Source organism: Crocuta crocuta, unplaced genomic scaffold (genome assembly GCF_008692635.1).
Source record: "Crocuta crocuta isolate KB4526 unplaced genomic scaffold, BGI_CrCroc_1.0 scaffold36, whole genome shotgun sequence".
Lineage (NCBI taxonomy): Eukaryota > Metazoa > Chordata > Mammalia > Carnivora > Hyaenidae > Crocuta > Crocuta crocuta.
In genome coordinates this window covers 10786283-10806654 of record NW_027532203.1, presented here as the reverse complement: position 1 = coordinate 10806654, position 20372 = coordinate 10786283, and the positions used below count along the sequence as shown (strand labels likewise).

Here is a 20372-nt window from a genome sequence, read left to right as displayed (position 1 = left end):
TTTGAAAAAAAGTTTCCAACTTACTGATACCATCACAGAGACCCCCTGGTAGCAACGCAATAATTAAAGATCTGTCTGAGTCTCCTTTAAATTCTCAATTTTCAGATGCGAGTAAGGAAATTGCCAGAATCTTAAATTTGCTATATGCAGAGTTGTCTGTAGAGATGCAAATTTCATTTATCTCTCTCTTTATATTCTTTTCTTTCTAAAAAAAAATTAAAACTGCTAAGTCATTTTGAATCATACATTACATGAAAATAGACTGTTTTAATACTTGGGATTATTGTCTTTATGGCTTGTCTTTATTGTCCATGGCTCTTGCCCCCCACCGAATATGCAAATATAAAATAATTCCTTGGCTGTACCTCCACAGCTCTCCATATACCTTAATATTTTTGAATGAAGTACAGGTGCTTTGTTTTAAATGTAGTTCAATGACATTTAAAACCAGAAATCTTGGTAAGTGACTACAGTGTTTAACACATGGGCATTCATGGCGCTTGCACCGTGTGGGTGAACTTGGGCCACACCTCCCCTCCTGTGTGAGACATTTAATCTGGACTCTGTAATCGCAACTGTGATTATCCTCTTTGTTGTTTTCAAGGCTGCAAGTTCTTAGCAAAGTTGGAAGGCCGACCGAGCTTGATTTTCCAGCGAATATTGTTTGTGCTCTCTGTTGTTGAGTTGGGAGCACAGCTGTGCAAAGTGGTTTCCATGAACCAAGGATGGTCACACAATAACCAGCTCAAAACTTCACTCCGAGTTCACAAACTGTGGGCTACGTGATAATCAAGTGAACTCCTCCAGAGCCACCACCAACTTGCATGAAGCTAAATCTGTGTCAAGTATTACTGACTTACGATGACCTCAGGGGTATTNTCACTCCACTTACAAAGCAATGGACAGGAACTAAACCTAATTCCATTCTTCATACAGTAACTAGCATGTTATTTGTGTTTCATAAATGAAATGATAATAGTAGGAACAGAGTCTAAACTGCTAATTTATAGAAGCATAATATTATCCTTAAAAAAACAACAGCTTGATTTGGTAAAAGCATTATTTTTAATAGTAAAAACAACAAAACATCCTAAACCATACTCTACATACTTTAAAACACCCTGAAATAATTTTCATTAATAAGGTCTTGTATTCATAATTAAGTCTTCCTGGCATATGTACTACATAGGCATCTATTGACGAATTATCATAGGAGGAAAGAATCTGCCAACATTTCTGAACAAAATCTCCAAGTACAGAGTTCCGAGCTAATCAAAATGGACTTCATTTTAAAGTATCAAACACTATGAGCCACAACACCCAGCTTAGAAAAGAAATTCCTTTCAAAAAGATGGAAATAGCATAACCTCTTAGCTATTTTAAAGAAGTTTTAAATGGAAGAAGGAGACAGTGATTTCACCTTTCTAGAAGTGACAGCAGGTACTTCAAAATAATAATTCAAATATTAAGTGATACTAGTAATGTGAGTTACAAAGCTGAATTAATAAATTATGACTGGGTTAATTTGGGACTAAAATTAGCAATTGTTCAAAATAATTCACTTCCTGTGCTAGAAAATATCTTACTCTTGACCTAGAAAAAAGTCACTACTTAGTAATACCTTTTCTTCAGTGGCTGAGAGGCACTTGATCTCCATTGTCAAAGATACCCATTTAAATGGGTACTATCCAAATATATACTGTTGAATTATTCAGACCTTACTTTTCAAATGTAGGGACAAGGAACCTGGTACTATATTTTAAATTTAAGTATAAAATCAATTCTCAGAAATTTAAAATTCTGTCTTAGGAGCAGGCTGAGGCCCAGGTTTGACCACTGGATGCTGTGTGAAGCTCCTGCTGAAACACGAGAACAGAACGAGCACATCCAAGCAGAGAGTGTACCGGTCACAGTCGTGGGACTTACACCCAGGAAACCTGTCCTTAATTTATCCTGCCGCGTGTAGACTTGGCAAGGATGTTCCAACACCATTTACACACCATATGCCCGGAATTACCTAGGCACAATGGCTGTGGACAGATAGGATGTTTCGGGTCTGACTGTCTGCTTCCCTGTATAAGTTTTGCAGCTTTCACTGAATTTTTCTCATTGCTAAATAATTTAATGCTATATTGCATGTTGCAAATGAATGTTTTGCTAAATCAATAAATAGTGCCTTGTGCCTTGTGATTAGAAGAAAATGACCCTGGGGCAGGTGAGCAGGAGGTATTATTTCTCCAATGTAAGAATCAGAGAAAGGAGAGACGCTCTTTATGCCTTTGACTCATTTTAACCTTTGTTTTCTTAATAAGCATATAAATGCAAGGCATTCAATGATAAAATAGACAGAAATCAGGTATTTCGGCTTCTAGGGAACATACAAAACTGGTCAGCAAGTTTTCATGTTTAAAAGGGATTCCTCAAAATAGATTCTGTATTTGTGCCTCTCATAATTAAAAGGTTTTATAAGTGTCTTATGCCTTGGTTTCCCTCTTCCCTCAAGAATGGTATTCATTCAAACTCAGTCATATTTGTCCAGATTCTCAAGCTAAATTTAAGGTCAGACTGATAAAAATGTATACTTAAACCAAAAAGATCAATACCCTAAAAAAGGCTTGGAACAGAATTACGTACATATTTTTTGTTGTGTACTATAAATTTGACTGTATAAACTTCCAATTAAAAATGACATTCACACCATCATTTTTGATAGAGTTTTGCACAGTAGGAATACTCATTAATGCAGGGTAATACAGTGTGATAAGCAGCTTAGACATCAAAATAGTAAAAAAAAAAAAAAAATGCCAGTTGGTCTACTGTGTACATGAGTAAAATAAAACTTAAAAAAATTAAATACCTGAGGAATTAATTAAAAAGAACATTTACTGGCATATATATATATTTTTTAACTCTGTCAAATCAAGAGCACCCATTCTCTAATCAGTTTCTATAGAGATCTCAGTCCTGGTACAAAAAAAAAAAAATCCTATATTTGATGATAAAACATGAAATGCATTACCATATCCAAAGTGGAATAAAATATAATGTAAATAATTTTACTTATCCTACGATTATACTTTCAAAAACTGTGCATGTGTGCATGTGTATCTGCCCTTCAATAGGAAGTATTTCAAATATCTGAATTCTTTTCAACAGTGGTAAAAGAGAAGTGAAAGCCCATCAGCTAAGTATGTGCACATGGGTCATTTCTTGATCTTTAACTGGAAAATACAAAGTGATCACATAATTCTCAACTGTAGGTTAAAAGAAGTGGCAAATGAGGTGTGTCCATACACTAGTAGAGAAATAAGTAAAAGGCAATGCAGTAATTTCAGAATACTATCAAATAATTTGCCTTCTTTAGGGGGCAAGAAAAGAAAGAAGCTACCATTTGAAGACCAGCAACGAAAGGGTTAACAGACATATGCTGTATAATTAGGAGATGCATTAATGATTATGAATAGTAAATGATTTGGTGCAAAGAAAAAATTTTAGTCAAAGGGACATGTACCTATCTTACATGTTTATTAGTAACTGTATATAACTAGAGGATTCTGCTATTAAGAATCTTGCATTATTGGTGTAAATACTTCCAAGGGTACATCAAATTGTAATCTTTCATACGACATCCATCAAACCAGGCTGGAGATTTTGACAAACATTAAACACAGTAAGGAGGCAATTATGTATGCATGATTTAATCTGCAACTAATTAATATGCAAATTTATTCATATGTTAGTTACTAAATTAAAAATGCAAAGAAGCCCTTATGGTGATTCTCGAAATTTTGCACAAACAGAACATTTAAAATGTAAGAAAAATGAAGTTTTTTAGAAACCTATAACACACTTTTAGTGTCTCCAGAACCTGTTGCATTAAGAAGACTCAAAAATATGTGTTTAAATACTAGATAATAATTTAAAAGGTGTGCTAATTTTATGTGAGAATGTGGGAACAGAAAGGTTAATCAGAATTCTCTTGAACTCTTAAGAGATACACTCTAATTACCAGACAACTGGTATTCTATTTCTAAGCTTCCTTCCCTGCTTTTAGGGTTGTCAGAAGTTGGTCATCTTACTGATATCCTGCACAAATGGTTAGGGGAATAAATAGTATTTGAAAGCAACTAGAGATATTGAAAATCCTAGGGTAACTTTGAGACCATTTGGTGTTCACTGCGCACACAATTCACTCCTCAAGATGGCAACTCGCTCTTTTCGCCTTTGGGGAACAGCTCTTTGCAAACAGAGAGGTGGGATCAAATTCTAGAGGGAGGCTAGGAATTTTCCCAAACTCTCTTCCAAATGAATCTTCAAAGAAAATAATTCGACTAACACAAGAGCAACAACCTCCCCGAAAAGCAGAAGGTAATTTCATCCGAATTCAATCTGGCTATTTTAGCCCTGCATTTTCCAGACAGCCCAAAACTGATTTGAATCTTTGATGGGAGATGAGGGATGTGCGGTAGTGATAATTTTAAAAATATCTTTGGGTGTCTGCATACAAGGGAGTATCCAGTCAAGTGCATATATTATCCTTTGGCTCTGCCGCCTTCTGCAAGAGTCTGATTTCGCTATGACTTCCTAGAGATCAGCAGCGAGGTTCTGTGTGGGTCACCTCTCATCTGATTGCCTTCCTCATCCGGAGTCCAGCGGCCGTGTATACAGCGCCTGGAGCTGGTACGTGGAGCGCTTGTACTGGCCTCAAGAAATCAACGCAACTCAACAGTGTGAGGAAGCACAAGGGCAGTGTCTACGGCTCTTCCCAGGGCACTGAACTCTCACCCACGTTAAAAAAAAAAAAAAAAGAAAAAGAAAATCGCCATCAGTCTCCTTGCTGCCAAGTGACACACAAAAAGGAAGTTAACCATTGGCTGTTACTTGCATTCACAGTCTGACTCTGATCTCCCAGCTTCCCTCAGCCCAATCTGATGCCAAGCGGACTACAGCTTGCCCATTTCATTTCGACCACGGCAGCCAAAAAAAGCACTGCCCCACCGTGCAACGACAAGCAGTCTGTTTTGATATTAGTACCTCAGTATGTGATATGAGAGAGTCAGATGTCCCCAGACTATGTGCCCTCCCCTGAGGGACTCTGTCCTGGCCTTCCTTGGCCAGAGGGATGGGGAGCGTGCCACAAATCCTTAGCTTCGAAAGCACAGGGGAAGGGAACACACCATCCGCAGGGCTCAGACAGAAATGGCGAGGAGACTCTTCTGGGGAGAGGATTCATGCCCTCCAATTCAGCACTCGCGCCTAACTGGAAATATTAACTCATATTCTATTCACTCCCTGCCAGCCAGCATACATGAACATCAACTGCATTACATAAGAAAAGGAAGCTTTTTCTTATGTAATTAAATCTTAGGAGCCGCTAGTCAGTAAACATCAGATTTTCTTTTCCTTTTTTTTTTTTCATGCAAGAGAAGAATATTTGGGGTTCCGACGAATGGGAGTTTCTCCTTGATTCTCAGACAGAGGGGAAGACAGTACTATAATCCTACCCACCTTCCTGTCCTCTGAAACATTTTGATTTCTTTGCTAAACGCATAGAATCAAACTCTAACCTGGTTTCACCTTTCCATGTGCCCTGTACCGTTCTCGCTCCCTCCAGCATTAACATATTGTGCTTTTTATGATTCCGATGAGGCGTCATCCGGTGAGGATCTCAATTTCTGGGCATTTTAGGAATAGGAGAGCAACCCAGGCATCTTTAATTTTTACAGGTGACTCAATTTTTGTTGTGACCAGAACTGAACATGAAGCTTTTAAAAGCTTAAATGTACACATTTATGCATTCATTACACAGTGTTAAATCTAATTTGTTCTTTTTACTGTCACAGGAAGCACATGTTTAAAGCAATCTGTTTCCTCATGTGAATGCTTTCCTGTCTGTTTAAAAAAAATTGCGACACACTTTACCCTGAGTAACCAAGAGGTGATCGTAAATACCCCTAAATAGCATTAAACAGATATGAAAGACATTAACACGTTCAGAATGCCAAAGTAGTATTAAAAAAAAATTCTAACAGATGCTCCTAGGTCAAAAAGTGAAATGTGTGTTTCCTGAAAAAACACTCTCATCAGAATCATAAATGAACTGTGAGTGGAGAAGTGAGGTGTTGTTGAGCAAACGAAGATCCTTTTGGTGAGGAACACAGCAATCCACTGCCAACGTGCACTTGCCATAAAAAAGCCAAATGGAAATGGAAGTCTGATGAAAACCACTATCCTTTGTAATCCACAAGGTGGCAATGGCTCCGAACGAGGGGTGGCTCCATCGCATCGATCAGGTTTCCCAGAGAGAGAGTCTGTCTCCGTGAACCGAAGCGCCCGTCCCCGTTCCAGGAGGCGAGGCAGAGGTCCGGCCAGAAGGACCTTTCCAGAGGAATCTGATATGCTGCCTGGTTTTTCTGTGACTGAAAACTGGCTGGGAAGAGGCACTCGTGGTGGAATGTGGAGACCATGCTCGCTTCCCCACCCCCTTTGGCAGATGTTTTTTGCCTGAAACGCGAGAGTTCACTAATCAGCCCTTCTCAAAAACTGTTCTCAGTTTCCCTCAGCTGACACGCAAAAACAAATTTTCTTTTATGGATTCAGCAATGGCACTGAGAGAAAAACACAGGACAATGTGGCAAAGGCCGGGATCCAGCCTTTGGATGCGATTTCACCTTAAAACATCTGTATAAATAGTTCTGTTGAATGTTAGAAATTTACCTAAACAGTCCTAATCAAATCAAACTCTATTTTACTTTATAAGGGAAACAAAGTGCCACAGAGTCCCACCTGCTCAACACATCTTCATCTTGCCAGATGAAGTCAAAACCCCAGGCCTACCCTGCTCTTGACCTGCTTCTGGCCAATTACAGAGTAAGACGGAGAGAAGATGAAAGAAAAAGCCTGTATCTCCTTATCGCTTAGAGGCAGGGCTGACTTAGGCATAAACACATTACTGGCAGAGGGAATCATATTATGAGGAGCTCTGTCATCTTGGCCTGATGTCCCATTGCAAAAGAGAAAAGATGGAGTACACACTTCTAACACAAACTTCGCAGAGCAGAAGTCGAATGATTCAAACAGCTGACTAGGTGTCTCGGTCCGAGGCAGACACTATCACAAGGAACAAAAACCTACAGAAAGTGCTTGCAGTATTTCATCACTTGAGAAAGGGCAAGTGACCTCCATTAGGTAGAATTCTTCTACTAGCAGTTGAGACACTGGTCTTAGTTTCTGCTCTGTATCCAGCTACTCCGGTAAGCTGCAGGTGAAAGTTTTCTCAAGCACTGAAGAAAGGTCGTTAGCTTGTTGCTGATGGTAACATGAGGGTTTTGCTTATTACTGTCCTAGGATGTTATCATTTCTTAGATATTTACAATGTGTCAGGATTATGCAGAGCACATCATATATGATTTGTCATTTATTTATTTATCACAATATCCTTAGGAGGTATGTATATTTTCCCCATTTTTCAGGGAATCCTTCAAGGATATTACATCACGTGCCCAGGGCCACACAGCTTGTGAGTGGCACATATCCTTAGGAGGTATGTATGTTTTCCCCATTTTTCAGGGAATACTTCAAGGATATTACATCACGTGCCCAGGCCACACAGCTTGTAAGTGGCACAGCTAGCTAAAAACCCAGATGATCAGATTCCATGGTCATAACCACTAGATCATCCCGTCTCTGTTACAGAAATGCTATATTGAATGGTCTGGTCTTTCTGAGGGATCTTCCTGGGCAGAAGTTGTGCATTATAACCAGTGTACCACTTAGAGGTACTGAGGGCCATTCTACAGCAAGATGAAACCGCTGAATATTTTATTTGTTCCAGGTTGGCAAATACTTGCTAGGTAAACACCAATCAGTTTGTATAGAGCTTTTTGTTCTACCAAGTCCTCTGAATAACCAAGGGGCAGCATAGCATCATGATTAAGGACACAGAGACCTGGCCGACAGAATGCCCAGATCTCAATCCCAGCTCTGTCATTTATTAGCTATGTGACCTCAGGCATGTGTCATCACCCCTCTGTGTCTCTGTTTATTTAGCCATGAATAAAGGGCAGCACATCCCACTTTAGAGGATTTTGTAGGAGTAGGTGATTTATTAGATGCAAAGTGCTCGGTTCGTGGCACAGAATGAGCACTAGGTTAAGGTTTTTTACTGTTATTATTATCTCAACATTATCTCATCAAGCAGGTGCTATTTACACTTCCTTTGTAGACCGTGAAATAGATCTGTGACCCAACCAGGGCCACTAGGTGAGTAAGTAGAGGATACCACACATTTAATTAGGAACATCTCTATTTCTAGTGCAGTGTTATTTTCATCCCACCACACCACTTTTATTACTATATTCTTTCATTGGAAATACATTTCAAAGAAATATGCAAGGTAGTGAATTTAGCCTGTATGGGACCCCCCCCCCAAAAAAAAAGATGTATGTGAAAAGACCATTTCAAGGTGAGTAAGAGGACTCAGCATCTCTAAAATAAGCTTAAAGGACAATAAGTCTTATGTTTTGCTGTGTGTGTCATTTGGGTATTTGAATGCACAACCTTCTCAAAAGGCCAGACTTTATGCTCTTTAAAATGCTAAGGCCATCCCCACCAATGGGGATGTAAGTGACGCAACACTGAGAACTTCCTTAAACAGGAAGGACCTTAGCTGTGAAGCTTCACGATTTAAATAAAGGGTACACAGAAGAGGAGGAAACGCTCAGTGTCATTTGGTGTGTCTAGTTTTTAGGTTAGTTCAACAATATGCTTTGAGTAAGTACAAAGGAAGAAAGAAATGAGTGAATGAATGAAAACTTCTGAAAAAGCTGTCCTCCCCTCCCACCTGGATGCTCCCAGTATGTCATGATGGGGTTCCACCCAACAGTTAGGTTGTTGGTGTAATTTATTAACGGGAAAACAAAAGAGCATGGCTTATAAACTAATGACTTACTGGGATCTGAATTTCATAATTCCAACTGTGTCTGCCCATAATAAAAATGCCCAATTCCATTTTCTCTTGTTCAACCCTATCAATTAAGCTACAGATGATATGTGGAATGTGCTGTATATTACCTAAAAATAAAATTCCTATCAAGGCACTAGACTAGGAACCCACAGGTTCTGGTAATAAAATTTCACTTGTGAAGCATATGCCTTAGTATCAAATGGCAGAATTTGTACCTTTTTATTACATAACAATACTTTCAAATAAAACGCTAGTTACAGAAACAGATTGATTTTCTATTTAGCTCAATGGCTTAAAATTTCAAACCGATTCAACAAGTCTCAATTGCCAGGCAAGGAACATTCTTTTGAAACCTCAGCTTCAGTAGTTAGGAGGGATGAGTTGACTACTGCTGTCCCCTTAGACAAATTTTACTTTTTTTTTTTTATCTCATCTGCTAACATCTCAAGTTATTAAACTTTCCTACAATAAAGCCCCAGTTTTTATACTCTGCTTATTATTGAATTATTTTGTACTTCAAGTTTGTTTCGTAATGAGCAAGCCAGAAAATATTATCGTACCCTAGGTTAACACACCTGAGCACCTGTGAAATGAGTGAATTCCCCAAACAGGGTTACTTGAAAACATTAATGCTAAGAATCAGCGACCTACTTGAAACTGCTTTCTCATGGCAGCTAATGATATAATGATAGACTTTGCCAATCGGTAGAATGAATGCCATTACAATATTATTATAGGTATAATCCAGGAGGCATATTTAGAATGATATAGGCTCGGGATGATGAGGCTGCTGTAGACAGGCGCTCTTTCTCAGATATCAAAGTAATTGCTCCAAAACAGCATTTTTTTTTCCAGGAAAAAAAAATCCCTAGATGGTAACAGCAAGTGTAACAGTGACAGGTTTTGTATGTGTGTGAGGACTATACCACAGGGGTCATTTTTCTGAGAACACTGAGCCTTTCTAATAGGAGTCCATGTCTCACAAAGGAAGCACCTTTTAATCACTATCGTTGAAAACACTGCTGATACACAGCAACACACCGAAGCATTTCTTTACAGTTTGCTACCAAGGGCTTCACGAGGAAGTGCCCCTATTCTTCTGTACCACTGAATACTCAAAATTAATTTAGCGGCATTTAATACACACACAGGTCCTCTTCTGGTCACTCTAGAAGGAAATGCTCATGTATCAAGTTTCAACCTCAGAGTGTAGTTATGATTAATTCCTCAGATGATAAAGTTAGACTAGAGGGTCAACAGTGGCTGTCGCTAAGCGAGTTAAATAAAATTCTTAAATGTTCTTCTCAAAAAGGAATTTGCATGTTCCTTCAGAATCGAAATCTGTACTTCTCATTGAAACTTACTTCCTTTTGTCAACCTTGAAATTCTACAAAACGCAGACTCTTCTGCACTACCTTAATTTCTCTGAAGAGGGAGTATAAGCTCAAGCAAAGCATAAAACTCAAAGAGCTCTGTACCTATACAGCAGCTGCAACTACCAAAAGAAAAAAGAAAGAAAAGAAAAAGAAAAAGGAAAGGAGAAAGAAATTGGTATCATTCACATGCCACTGTTTTAAGATAAAACAATTGAGTATTTAAAACTATGAATTTTGCACCACATTTTATAAAAGCTCTTATTCCTTTAAAGTGAGCACACTCCCCCACACAAATGCATCCTGGGACAGTTGAGATCAGCATGAGAATCTCATGCTCTTGCTTTGAAATGTGACTTTATGTTCAGTTTAAGAATTCAGCGCAATTTATTTAAAAAACAAAACAAAGCAAGTGTCTGTCAACAGCCTGACAGAATTTAATCTGCCTTAAGAAAATACAACTTTGCTATTTTTGAAGAGACTCCTCATTCCTTTTAGGGTTATTGCTACATATTTTGAGAGGATCTTACTTAGTCCTCCAAGTTCTATCTGATATTGATCTATGACTTTCAAACAAAAACTTCGGAATTGTTTGAAATCAGGAAAACACACCTTGAAAACACAGAAATTATCAGTGACTGGGGAAAAAAATGAGAAAATTTCTCCATAGTAGAAAATAAAACGAACAGTTCAGTCAATGAAACAGTAAAAGTTTAAAAAATGGTATCTAATCAAATATTAAGCCAAGCATCTGTATTAGTCCACAATCATAAAACAAATTCACAGTCAAACCACATACTGCAAAACAAGTTTTTATAATTTCAAAATGCATGCAGGCCTGTTACAATTCTCTTTAGGTAAAGCAGCCTTACGGCAGCTTAGATTTCTTAATAATTAAACCACTCAGACGGAGTCCAAGACTTCACATCAAAACATACTCTTCACTGAGACTGATAAAATAAGGTTCCAAATAACAGTTTCCTGAAATGTATGTCTCCTTTCTCAACAAATGAGGCTGGTTTTATACTAAATGCTAATGTCCCAGTTGTGGAAATCTTAACAAAAGTCCTGATACATCTTAGCAGGTGAAATTTTGAAAACCAGGTTTAAAATAAAAATTCACACAGGGTGGGGGGAATATGTATCATGCACACCCCCTCAGAAGAGCTTGCTCAGTAGAATAATCAGACAAAGGGGGCCAGGAAGGCATGTCTGTTGAGGAGGAATCTAGGTGGTCTTCTCTCATTTGAGTGTTTGACACATAAATCCTTTTCATTGTAAAGATTATCTCAGAAGAGCTCACAAATATGCAAACCTTTACACTAGAGTTAACTTTTGTGTTTTCTTCTCCCTTCCATTTCTTCTCACTTCGTATTTAAAATCTACACATCAGAAGTCATCTTTTTAAGGGGAGCAGGTATAGGTTTCATAGCAGAGAGGATGATGGAAGAGGGATCTCATTATTCCAAAATTCCAAGCAAAAATACGGAAATCTTATAGCAAACTCCTGAGACACTGGAATGCTTAATGGTACGTATGTTGTACATTTGTATGAATTTCTTATGCTTTTTGAAAGACTCTTAACAGAATAAGAGCCCCCCAAAAAAACTCAAATATAGCAATTCTCCTCTGCTTGTTTCATAAGCAGCAATCACAGAAAGTATAACCTCCACATGGCCTCTAACCACAGTGAAGAGAATACGATTGGTTTTCAAAGAAAGAATGTATATGCTGAACTTCTGAAGCCTTTGGTTTAGTAAATTCAGTATTAACTGCACAAAAATATATGCTCTCTGTGATGAATATTTTCTCAACCTTCAAGGTGTTCCCCAGCGTCATGTTACATTTTCTCTGTAAATTGTGTGAATAATACTCTGTCCTACTGGGGATGATTTAATTGCATTGTACTTTATCTCTTTTCTGTCTATACGTTTTTATAACTAGTAAACATAATTTTAATATCCAAACTTCATATTTCAGTATTTTTAATGGGAGAATGGGCAGCTTCAGTTTAAAGTTAACTAGTATGGGCTAACCAAACATTGTAATGTATATACCTATAGTTACACTTTTTCACAAAGGATCTACCTCTCCGAGAATGAACCTTGATGAGGCCCCTCCTATTATATATTATCACACAACTGGTTACTCTACAATTTCCTACAAAGGATGGAGTCCAAGTGGCTGACACTTAGTTCATTTTAAAATTAATATAAATTTTATTTTAATGAAAGTTGTATTATCACTCAAGTTAAAATTCTGCTGATGCGAAATAGCATCACTGTGATTTCTGATCACTTTCAAAGGGAAGAGGGAAATTATACATTTTAAGTACTGATTTTTTCAATCACATAGAATTTCTGAGCCTCTAAGCAGGAAAAAGAAATTCCAACCTCTCTTTTAAATTGTGATTTCCTCAAGCATTTGAGAAAACATTTCTTTTCTAAAAATATTTTCAGGTATGAACTCAAGATCATTTCCGCAACCTTCATATATAAAGGTCTTTTATGTAATGTAAAACACACAGATCACTTAACGCCACCAGCATGATCCAGCTTTCCCTGAATTCCTAACAATCTCTTCTGGAAAAAAAAAAAGTCTCATTTTAAACTTTAAGATTTTATTTTCTTTAAGAATTCTTCTGTTAAGAAAACTGGTAAACCTGGTATCTCATACACACTGAAGCTTTATTTTTCAAGTCCTCCTAATGATTAACTCATCTCTAAAATTTTCTGGGAGTGCCCAAATCTTATTTTAGAATCTTTACTATTACAGAGATTGCTGTCCTTAGGATCCATGTGTCTGGAATTATTCCTGATCACTTAATACAAAGCTTGCCAGATCTTCCTGATTTAGAAAACAGCAAACAAACCAAGAAAAAAACAAAAGTAAATTTAACATAAAAAATAGACTTTACTAAAAAGTTCAGTTTGGAAAAAATCACTGGAGATAAGACAGTTCATAAACTATTTCTAAAGGTAAAACTTCTTATTTCTAGAGAAATCTGAAGTCCCAGGGATTCCACGTGGGGAAGACAGTGACCCTGTCATTGAAGTTTCAAAGCTCGATTAGCAGTGAAGACAAATTCCACCAATGTTTAAAGTCGAATGGCTGCAGCTGTTACCAGTTTTTGGTTAAGTGTACATCATTTCATGCAATCAAATTATAAGAAGATGGGTGTTTCCATATTGGTGGGCACAATAAAGTTTCTAAAAGACCATGTCTTTGTGTTTTTTTATGTGTGTCTGGAAAAATATTTTAGAATGGCACAATGTGAAAATTTTTTGCTTTCCTGATTTAATGTCTCCATGTAAATTTCTAAGAATTATGGATCATTTTCCGCCCAAAAAAAAGTGATTTAATGGGTATATTTCTCTCTGCATGAATTCATGATTCAATAGGTATGATTATTAGGCTGTACAAAGGTAAGAAATATGGTGGTAAAAGCAGTAAAGTTGAAAAATATTAAGTGTGAGATATACGATTTAAAGAAGGAAACCAAGGGGGCACCTGGGTGGCTCAGTCGGTTAAGCGTCCAACTTCAGCTCAGGTCATGATCTCACAGTTCGTGGGTTCGAGCCCTGTGTCGAGCTCTGTACTCACAGCTAGCTCAGAGCCTGGAGCCTGTTTCAGATTCTGTATCTCCCTCTCTCTCTGACCCTCCCCTGCTCATGCTGTCTGTCTCTCTCTCTCAGAAATAAATAAAACATTAAACAAACAAAAAAAAATTAAAGAAGGAAACCAAGATGTAGAAATCAAATAAACAAGTTCACATACAGATCCAAGAAATCGGAGAGGTGAAATAAATTCTGGCATCAACAAAAAAACAAAGCTTTATTATTAAACTCTCATCAAAAGAAGAGGGCTACAATGTGCCTGAAAAGAAGAACATACCACCCATTTGAACAGAGAACACGAAAATGTTCTGCAGGATTAATCAGGGCTCTTGTGGGCAATCAGAGAGTTGTCATTTCACACAGCCGTTCCTTTAAAGAAACATCACCCTAGCCCGAACTACAGGCCTCTGTGGTCCAGAGGGACAGAATTCCTTCCCTCCTCTGCGCCTGTGCAAGGCGACCCCTCAGGATGGCTCTCGCGCCATGCTATCACTGTCACGCTTCTCCAGTGACTTGAGGTCGCTAGATGCACTGCACAGCCCAAACACAGTCAAGGATCCTGCCAGATCCGTGGCGTGATGTTGGGCCAGGCTTATGTTTCCTCTCTCCCACAGATGCTGCAGTATTTTCAAAAACGGGGCCAGGCAAGCCCCTTGCTCTCATTTCCTGTGAAGATCCAGCCTAATGGCGACAAAAGAGGTCCAGCCACTATAGTCGAGTAAGGTCATAAATAATATCGGATTACAGATGTTACAGTTTAAATTTTCTTTGTTTTATGTTAAGGAAGAGAAAGGGCCCATTTCAAAAAGGAAAAAAAAAGTGAGTTCACACCACAGATTGTGACAGATTTATTACTATTTATCATGGTAAATATGTATTGAAGAAAACATATAAATGTCTTTACCTAGCCATAATCACTTGAAAAGAAACCTTTTATTATCCCCAATTTCTTATTATTTGTGAGAAAACTATTCATTCATACTGAAGCAAGTTTTAGAAACATCTTATCAGATACATATTAACTTGAGCTTAAAAAAAAGAATAAACATGACAGAGGTCTAAAAATACTCGAGCAAAGGTGCTACAATGACTATTGCAGACCCTCTCTTTAGATCAAATTAAAATATATATTTCATGCAGTGGAAGGCACATGGATCTTGTTATAAGTAATAAGCAATCCAATACATACAACAAAGCTAATATAAACTAAGTTACATTGCTATTAAAACGGAGCGGAGATTTTTTTTAAAGTAATGACAATTAATAGATGACTGGATTCTGAAATCGACCAAACTAAGTTATTCTTCTTGCTTAAAAAAAAGAAAAATCAAAAAAATAACAAGGCTAGAATATCTATTTCAACTGAATTTTCCTCCTTGTCTTTAAAAAAACAGGCTCTACTTATGAGAATGTTCCTTAAGGACCATTAAAACATTTAGCCAAGATAAATTCTCTAAGAGAATGAATCTTAAAGTGACCATCAAAAGCCAAAAATTAAATAATACAAACTAAATTTCCTATTCTAGATCTACAGCAAAGAAAGGGAAGATACCTTTGTATTTCTGAACATGTGACAACATATCAACAACACACAAACTGTCAAAATAGCAAAGAAAAAACAGTATCAGTGGAATTTTCTATAGTGGCCAGTTGACTCTAGGGAAATACTTAAAAACTTACAGTGAAGTAGGAGAGATTGTTGTGAGACAACGATTAAGCAGATAGATAATATCTAAGGCCACACCGAAGCACTCCTTAGAAATTGGGTAGATTTCTGCATAAATTTTAGCACTGGGAAAAACAAAGTTCATTTGGCTATGAGGCATAAATAAGGTTCTATAGCTTCGCGTTTTACGGCACGCAACTATTCTATCATTTCAGAACATCCAAAGGTCCACTGATTGTATTTAATACTGTCCGTATTAGGTGCATGCATGTTTCAAATGTAAACAGCTGTGAGAACTGTATCATATGAGGTTGTCATAAAAGCTATTAAAAGCTAAAGTTTCATCTACATTAAATCTACCACCAAAAACCAGAGGGGATATTGGTCAATTTTAGTACAGCCCAGAAATTTAAAGAATAAATCACTCAGTACATTTTTAAGTGACTTATTGGTAGTCCAAAGAGACTATTTTATACGCCATTGGCAGTTTTATTTACACAATATTTTTCTATATTTGTGGATAATTCTGTGATGCTTCTTCAACATTACCAAGTCTGTGATAATCAGCTACAAAATTTGTGTTTTTTTTCCAGATAAGACTCACTCTGATATATTCACTTAATAATTTTTTGGATGAGCTGAACTGAAATCAAGTCAAATACACAGGTGTTTGGGTTAATCTAATCTTAGCACATTTGCAAAACCTATTATTCCCCTAATTTATTAAAAACGAAGTAAAACTAATATGCAAGCATTGATTGGTAATATATTTTCAGAAACCTGAATACCATTGTATTTTAGAGGAGAACTTGCAATAAGGCTCATTGGTATTCTTTATAAAGAATACTAGTGCCCTTAGAATACAGAATTAAATTAAATTAAATCAAAATTATCTACCTCTACATATATAGATCTAAGGAAGGAAGGAAGGAAAAAAGAAGGGCAGGAGGAAACAAGAAGTGGGGGATTCATATTCGTGTTCTGTGTAAGGAGGAAATTACTAGGCAAGGACTGATTCTAAACAAAATTAAATAAAATCATCTAGGAACTCAGATTTGAAAATATGCATAAGAACTGAAAATAAGATATCGCATTTAGTTGGGATCACAACCAACTTTTGCTACGCTGGAGCCTGGAGGGACCTCAGCAAAGCCTGAGTATAGCTCCAGGTAGTAAAAAGACCCAGAATGCTCTTGGTTACAGCTGGATTCTTCTAGTCCTCACCTGGTATATTCCAGACACAAATGGCTACTGATGCAGTTACTTTTGCAGCTTTTATGCAGTAACCTCTCTAGAAAATAGAGACATTCTCTCTGCACTCTGGGCTGAAACCCATGTAAATTTTTCCTAAATCCTCTCCACAAATCTCCTTTCGCATGCAAATCCATAAATCATCATAATACCGACAAAGAATTTAACCAACACATGAAACTAATACTCATTCTCTTGAAAGCCCTGTACAGGTAAAACTCCTCGAACTTCAGGCACCTTTTCAAGGCTCTCTTCAGAGCTTAACCTGCTGAATATCAACACCACCACCCAGTCTTCAGGGTATGCAATTAATCACTCCAACGGGGGTCAGGTGGCTGGATGTGTAGGTCATTCCTACCTCACTCACAGTCTAGGTAAACGGGCTGCTCAGGCGCGTGGAACCTCATTTGCTCCTATATCCCTTGCATCAACACAAAACGGAGCAAAATAAACAATATACAAAGCAGAAACAAGCAGTACTTACTGAAGATGGCAAACCTGGAGGAACTTTTCGAACTTTCTTTGTCTGCACCTCTGAAAGAAAACGAAGAGGCTGTGAGGTCCCCCTGCATGCCTATTTTCCTAACTAAAACAGATTAAACCACGAAGCCATTTAGATTAGACCAGATTTTCTTAAATCGTTACCTTAGCAAAATGTCGGTACCGCTATCATATTTTATTCTGGCAGAAATCGAATTCTGCCTTTTTCATAAAAATCAAGATATTTAACTTTTTTTTTAAGCTTTGATTTTTTTTTTAACTTTCCTTATATGGGCAGCCAAGAGAAAACAAGAAATAAGCATACACCAAAATAGTTCTCTTGCTACTAGGAGTTGTTAACATACCCATCCAATGTACTACCGGGGAGGGTGGTCACGAGCCTGACATTTGAGCAAAATTTTATGGTTTTGGGGGGTGGGGTGAGAATAGGGTGAGAAGGGTGGTATTAAGAAAGAGGGGAAGAAAGAAAAAGACTACCACTAATCACTCAGGCATTCAAACAGGGGAATACCTTACCCAGGGCACTACTGTGAAGAGGCCTCCTTCGGGGGTTATTGCTAGAATACTGATAATACTGGGAACCAGGTTTGGTGGGCGACAGGGTTCCTGGGTTGCCCATATCCATGTCACCTCCAAGGAGACTCTGCTAAAAGGTTCAAAAGGGAAAACAAACATAGAAGGTTAGTTTTTCACATTCACCACCCCCAACTGATTGTTAGTACTTAAACCACCGCAATAAAGAAAACAGCATCTGCCGAGCTGCAACAATTAAAACACAACCAAACAAAAAGAAAAAGAAAAGCGGTCTACGAAGCTAGCCAGAAGTTTGGGATTTTTCAAATTCTTTGCTTTTGAGAGGAAGGTAGAAGGTGATTTCTCTTGAAACAGTACTTTTCATCTTAAGACGACTCCCATTTTGACTGTTTCAGAAGAGGGCATTTATGTAAGAGTCATGTTTTCTTCGTCTACACTTAGGCTCATATCTGGGAACGATTCATGCCCTTCCTTCACAAGAACTCAAGAAAGAATCTGATTTTTCGGACGCACACAACTTCCCCCCGGCTGCTCACGTTGGGGATGAGTGTAGAACGCTCCACTCCACTGAGGACTGTGCATCGGCTCGGCATTATCCTCCACGGATTGACACAGCACCCACAGAAGAGAAAATGCCAGCGGTACCGGGAGCAAATTCAAATCTCACGCTAACTTCCGAAATCATAGAAATGGTAGGCATTCTAAGCGAACAGGAACAAATTAGAATGCCCTCTTGAGGACTACTGGAAGTTAAAATACATCCCCACAGATTAAACATTTACCTGAGCACTAGAAAACTTTCACAAATATCATTAACTTATCATGGTGTGATAAATGACTAAACTTTCAAAAATGATGACACACGAAAGATCATATAATAATATTACATTTGCTAAAAACTACGTAAAAACTTACCCATAATATATAAATCGCCTGATTATACTCTGCATTGAACACATTGTTCTTTTAATTAGTCTGATATGCAAGAAAACAAGTGTAGATGCTACCATTTATATTAAGAACAAATTTACTATTTAATAAAGAAATTTTAAAATTAAGTACTAAAAATCTAACTTTATCGTTACTTGTAATCAACTTTTACTGACTGAACTAATTACTGTCCTTGATAAAGTACAGAATGTGTTTTCCCTAATCTAAATTCTAATCACCATGTCACTCACAACAGACTTAGGGATGCTTCACTAACACACTATTCACATGCAAAATACTCTAAATAGGCCAATTATGACTCTGCCCCTGTTCCCTGGTTAACCCGCTGAGAACTGAAAAATTTCACAAGGCAGTCACCAACTAAAACAAAGAGTCCTTGTTTTAAATTAAGACAGTCTTTTTGATTCCTAAATAGCTCAACAAAGTGGCATGTCTTCTAGTGAAAGCAGTTGGTCAAATATGACCCATAAGCTGGAAAATCAAAAATTCAAACCTCCCCTTTCCAGTGCCATATAGCGAAATATCATAAAGAGAACCTCTCTCTTCCAAGGGATTTTTTTTTTTTTTGTGAGTGCTGGATGAGTAATATATAAAGGACTAATCAGCTACTGACAAGTTTGCCTTCACCGTTTCCAGTTTAAGACTTTTCCAAGGGATACATAATCAACATTACTTTCAAGTAATACTTTCAGGATGAGATTTTAGTTTTGAAGCTCATTTTGAGCAAAAACTCATTGTGAGTTTCTTCATATCTGCCACAGAAACACCAGATAAAACCAGGTCATTTACCAGATCAAAAATCTGACATCCACATGCTCAATTACTGCCTCTTCCGAACTTAGGGTATCAAAGGGCTACCCAATGACAAACTAAAATACAGAGCTCCTTGGAATAGTTTTCTCTAAACCAGGAATAACATCTATAACCAGCACAACATCACATGATTTCTTTATCATTTTACAAGTGGCGTTCAACAATTTTAGAATCTCAACCTGCAATTTCACTCTTGGTAAATCTTACTAACAAAATCTACATTTAAAGCCCAAGTTTTCTTTGAAATTTCCATCAATAAAGCTGTGAATGATTTAAATCACAGCCTCCTCACAGTCTGGTAAATTTACAAATAAGCCTCCCTTTCATGAAAAAGAGGAGCCTGAAGGAGACATTATTGATAACTTTGTATCTTAGGCAGACATTACTGCTCTGTCTTCATTTTTCTCTTTCTAAAATAATACAAACTCCTCAAACAAGGACTGAACAGATATGTTGAAATGCCCGCTTGTCTTCCTAATGAGCTTAACCACTGCTTAATTCCTGTTGGTGCTGTTGACAAAGGTTTCCACTCCTAAGAAAGTAGATGCATTCAAGAGGTCAACATAAAAACAAACAAGCTTGCTGTACTGTGTTTTAGCAGCCTTCACAACAGAGCTGTGAAAAATATAAAATGATAACTAGAAGATCGCTGACTGGCTGTGGCTGACCTTACTGTTGTTCATGTAAAAGAAAATCGTTTC

General features: G+C 37.5%; 1 protein-coding gene across 2 annotated transcripts in view; it reads right to left on the bottom strand.

The window, feature by feature from the left end:
- The window catches only part of TCF4 (transcription factor 4), a 354008-nt gene that overhangs the window by 109594 nt on the left and 224042 nt on the right, over window positions 1–20372 (bottom strand). For both annotated transcript variants that reach the window (XM_077777707.1, XM_077777708.1), the window contains 2 exons: window positions 17890–18019; window positions 17357–17406 (listed from right to left, as the gene is read on the bottom strand). In XM_077777707.1, the coding sequence (XP_077633833.1) occupies window positions 17357–17406; window positions 17890–18019 (180 nt within the window). The remainder of the gene's footprint in view (window positions 1–17356; window positions 17407–17889; window positions 18020–20372) is intronic.